The sequence below is a fragment of the Rhopalosiphum maidis genome, chromosome 1 (assembly GCF_003676215.2).
Source record: "Rhopalosiphum maidis isolate BTI-1 chromosome 1, ASM367621v3, whole genome shotgun sequence".
Taxonomy (NCBI): Eukaryota; Metazoa; Arthropoda; class Insecta; order Hemiptera; family Aphididae; genus Rhopalosiphum; species Rhopalosiphum maidis.
The window spans coordinates 66094269-66099533 of NC_040877.1; the positions used below are offsets into that span (position 1 = coordinate 66094269).

Genomic DNA, 5265 nt, shown 5'->3' on the forward strand with positions numbered 1-5265 from the left:
GGTATTCGATTAGAGACATCAAAAAGCTATTTGATTTAGTCTATATTTCAAAAAAAGTTCGAAAAGTAGTCGTAATATCGATTTAACTATTTATAGTATTATGAAGTGATTCGCAAACGACTAAATATAAGTAATGTGAATCAGTATAACATTATTTGGACCGTACCGCCGCCAGAGTTTGTGTGTCGTACTAATAATACTAACTAAATGCGTCTCATATAGTGTGTTAAAATAATGATATTTACTACAGTAACGAGTCTACATGGCAGGACAAAAAAAAAAAAAAAAATAGAAAGAAAATATCGAACGAAAAATAAACAAAACATAAAAAACACATAAAAAAAGTAACATACAAAAAAAAAATGATATCTTAAAAACTTGTATTGTATATTTTACTTAAGAGTATCGGTCGAGATCAGACGTCGGTTCCGCATCCTTCCTGGTATCCTTCGTCCGGCGACCCCTTGTTCAAGGCCCGCTTGAGCGCGCTCAGTGGCGGCATCACTTGCACCCCGTGTTTCCACACCCTGAGACTGGCCGCCTTAGGATCCGGCGGCGCGGCCACCGTTTCTCTGACGCTCGCGCCGACCGCGGGTAGTGGCGGCGACTTCTCTATGATCGGCGTCCGGTCGTTGGCCGCTGCGTCCGACGCCGTCCAAAAACCGGGCGAGTAAAGCGAATCGTCAGCCGTCCTCCTGTACTCGCCGCTCGCCGACCTCCTGGCCGGCTGATGGTGTGCAGCGCTCGGTGGCTGAGGTGGCTGCTGTTCGGGCGCGTCCACTATTAGGTCCGGATTGGACGCTTGGCTCCGGTACAGCACAGTCCGGCCGGTGTCGAGCACGCCGTTGTGGCCGAAACCGGTGGCCTCGTAGTGGTCGGCCGCGAACGACAGTTCGGTGAGCTTTTCGGGTCTCCTGATCCCGCCGACCACAGCCTCCGCGGCCAACGTGTGGTCGAACGCGTTGCCGTATCCACCGTACGGGCCGCCCGGCACCGCCACCACTGGCGACGCGACCACCGTAGTGGCTGCGGCCGGAGCGGTGTTTGGGCCTGACGCGGGCTGCTTGACCTGTACCACAACGGCGGCCGTGCCATTGCTGGTGGCCGATGCCGCGGTAGTGACCAGCTGGTGCGGTTTACCGTCGGACCGAGTTGACGCGGGTGGTAGTCGCTTGATCCGGACCAGAAGGTAAACGATGACCAGCAGTATGGTGACTATGAGGAACACCAGGAACACGCTGAGGCCGGCCACCTGGCCGTTGGCCAAGAACGCAAGGCCACCGAGCCGGGTGACGACCAGCGTGAAGTTAGCCTCGGCCCGGCCGGCCCGGTTCTCGGCCACGCACAAGAACTGTCCCGAGTCGGACGGCTGGACGTTTGTGAGCAGCAGTGAACTGTGGCCGGTGCCACCGCCCGTGGCCGTCCGGTCGTCGGTCATGAACACCCGTTGAAACGGGCCAAACGCCGTGTTGTTGGCCAACGGCCGGCCGTTCCAGTACCACGAAACCTTGGCGGCCGGCGACGATTGGACGCGACACGATACTGACGCGTTGTCGCCGGTAGCCGCGTGCACGGTTTGGTCGTCCTGCTGCAGAATGTCGGGCTGGCACGCAAAGTCGTCGGCGGCCAGCGCGGAGAACGTGCGGTTGGCCACGCGACCCGGGCCAGTGGCGCACGCCGGATCGACAGTCGTCGGCACGTTATTGTCGGTCAGCCACACTTTGACCGGCCTCATGCGGCAGTCGCAGTGCCACGGGTTGTCGTGCAGCTCGACGCCGTGCACCTTGTGCAGCGTGGCCACCGTGCCGGCCATTAGCTCCGTCAGTCGGTTGTTGTTCAGCTTGAGCAGCTCCAGCTGGTCGATGCCCACGAACGCGCCCGCCGCGATCTCGTGTAACTCGCATCCCGACAGGTCTAACCGGACGAGACCGGTGCAGTGCCGGAACGCTTCGGCCCCGACGCGCTGTATGGGGTTGCCAGCCAGCGACAGGTCCCGGAGCAGCGGTACGTCGACCAGCGTGTCCGTGGGCACCGTGGTCAGCATGTTTCCGGACAGGTCGAGCTCCACGGCGTTGGTCAGGCCCTTGAGCGCCCGGCTGTCGATCAGCCCGATCCGGCACCGGGACAAGTACACGCGCTGCAGGTTGAGCAACCCGAGCCGAGCGAACGCGCTTCCCGGAAGTATCTGCAGATTGTTGCCGGACACGTCCAGCACCTGCGTTACCGTGTCGATGCCCGTCGGCACGGTGATCAGCGACTTGTCGCGGCACTCGACGCTCTGCTTGCCGCCCTTCCACTTGCACTGGCACGCGTCCGGGCAAGCGTCGGCCCGGACCAGAGTCGCGCTGGCGACCGCCAGCACCGCGGCCGCCAGCCACAGATGCCACCGGCGGGCCATCACGCGGCGCGGCCCGTCGTCCGTGCGTGGCCGCCGGACGACGTAGGCGCCGGGATCGGTGGTGACGGCGTCGAGGTCGTCACGACGCCGGCCACACGAGTGACGCCCGCGCGACCGATCACCGCCGCCGCCGCCGCCACTCGCATCGAAACGCGCGTAAGAGTGTGACGAAATGATTTATAGCGACGGTCGGTTTGAAGAGTTCAAAACGACAACGGTGTATGCGCGATACGGTATACCTCGCCGCCCGCTAACGCTTATAATATTATTATTTTTGTACTCACGCACGCCGGACGTCGATCACTATTTTTCGTCACGATGTACATAAAAATCGAAAACAAAAAAACAAAACTGTTAAAACACCGCGGGAGATGTCGAACGGAATCGTTTTCGGAGTATTCGAAAAAAACGTCCGCACGATCAAACAGTACGACGGCGACGATAACTACGACGAAACGACAATCGCACACGGCAACGCGTAATCCAAACGGTGTCCGACGGTCGACTGGCGCACGGGGAAAAAATACGTCTGTCGGTCGCGGTGGAGCACCGTCGGCGGCGGTACCGGGCGGAACACGCGCCGCGCAGCGCCATCGGGTGGCCGGACGTCCAACCAACGTCGTGGTAATCGCCGCCCGGCGATTCGTCACGGTCACGCGTTGATCGGCGCACATCGAAGGGGTGCTTAGGGTGCTGCTGCTACTCATCACTCCGCATTCAAATAGCTTGCCCTGCGAATCCCGCGATAGTTGTACCACGCTGCCCTATTTCTTTCCACGCCGACACGATATCGCGGAATGCTTTGATGATGAGATTTATTGTCGAATAATTAATTTACTATAGGTAATTAAATGCGCATCTGGATATGATTATACCGAACGAATCTGGTGGATTCGTAATTTTGTTATCTCCGAGTACACTGTGTCTATACTATGCAGTGCGTTCTTAAACCGCGAACACACACTATTTTCAAAACTATTGGTTAGGTGACTTTTTTAAAGATATGCTTTTAGAAATTTTAATTTTGAACTTTGCCCTTAATTTTCTTTTGTCTATGTCGGTCGATTAAGACCCATCTATCGACATTTAAGGTATAAATCATAATTTAAATAGTTTGAACTCTAAAATCGAATATTTTCATAAACACATTGCTGTATAGAATGTATAAAAATATAATATAATAGCATAAAATTAAATTGGTTTCCCATTTCTTTTCAAACCAATAATAATGAGTCTTGTGCATACGCATTTTACGGTGTGGCGGTCTTATTGATGTACTGGAACCTGGTAGATTTTTTACTTTTTCGTTTTATAAACTAAAATTAAATTCTACTTATTCTCTGGTGGTGGACTATACCTTTACCAACGCACTACTTGGTTTTTGAGTTGAACTTTTTTTTATTGAATCAATCTAAAGTTGTAGAAATTGTGCCCTTCGGCACAGTAAGATATACTTTGGGACCAGTTTGGGTTATAAAAAAATGTAATCTAAAAAATGCCTTTTAGTCGAGCATGGTTTTGGCATGATTTATTTAGAGTAGAGTCATGGTATTTAAATTATGGTTTATGATAGATCAAAAAATAATATATTAAGTCCTATGCATTTGATTTAAATCAAATTTCACTATATTATTATTCTCATGATGTGGTATTATTATTTTGTGTTTCTATAAAATAAATTATTATCCATGGATAAAACATCTGAACTTAAATATTTATAAAAAACGTTTTTATATTTTTAATTTAAATACTTATATAATAAAAAAAATAGTTCAAATAGATAGATATTGTTGGGAAAACAATTTTAAATGTTATTACAGACAATCGCTTATTATTTTTTAATAAAATTAGCAATATCATTTAGTAAAGAGTGAATAACTATATTTTATACTATAATTTTTATTATATTCTTATGAGTAACTTTACAACCAATACTGTTTTTGATGTATAAGTGTATGCTGGTATCAAATTCACATAATGCTATTTTCGTTCCGTCAGTTGTATTTTTAAGTTGCTATAAATTAATTTTCAAATTGCCAGATATTTTTGATTAATTTAAACCAATTTTATTGAATACTACTGTCTTTTTAGTGATAATAAACATTTACTCGTAGTTAGTAAATAGATATAATTCCATTAATAACAAAAAGTGTGAAAAATAATAAAAACTATAGCTTAATAATATGCGATAAAAAACCTACATAATACAAATTTAATCATATAACACATTTTTTAATGATCCGGATTTTAAATAATCTAATTTAATAAAAATATAGATTTCATAATGTTCCAAGTCTCACGCACTGATTACTATTATATATATTTTAAACACTGTGAGCTTAGTGAGTTTAGATTATATTATATAATTATGCGTACTCGTAATATAGTATAATATAATAAATAAATATCATTATTATCAACTTACCTCTTACGTATAAGACAATAACAGCGTAAAATCGTTAGAAAAAAAAATATTTTGGTTTAGATAATTAACCCGAATACCATATTTTGCATCGTGCACACTACAGGGTAAATAATTATGCGTCTTATAAATTCATCAAATTCGTTTTCAATTTAATTTAATGTCAATCAATAACTACTATATATATATTAAATTATAACATAAAATAATATTATGTATATATATATATATTTATATGCTTACCTATACTGCAGTTTATACTAAAACAAGTAACCTACATTGTCAAAAATCAATATAATATGGTCGTTTACTATTATTTTACATAAAGAGTAACGCAAAACCGTTATAAATTGAAATACAACGGCCTTATATTGAGGTGTATTATACAACATTTCAACGGTATCGCGGTAGAACGAAAACGGAAACATTTTAAAACGTCGCAGTA

At 45.9% G+C, this 5265-nt stretch overlaps 1 protein-coding gene across 1 annotated transcript; it reads right to left on the reverse strand.

Moving 5' to 3' along the window:
- Positions 1–411: 411 nt before the first annotated feature.
- On the reverse strand, positions 412–2398 carry LOC113549168 (leucine-rich repeat-containing protein 24-like). The gene has a single exon (XM_026950349.1). It carries the CDS (start codon positions 2396–2398, stop codon positions 416–418), a length of 1983 nt encoding a protein of 660 aa, XP_026806150.1. The 3' UTR covers positions 412–415.
- Positions 2399–5265: the final 2867 nt, after the last annotated feature.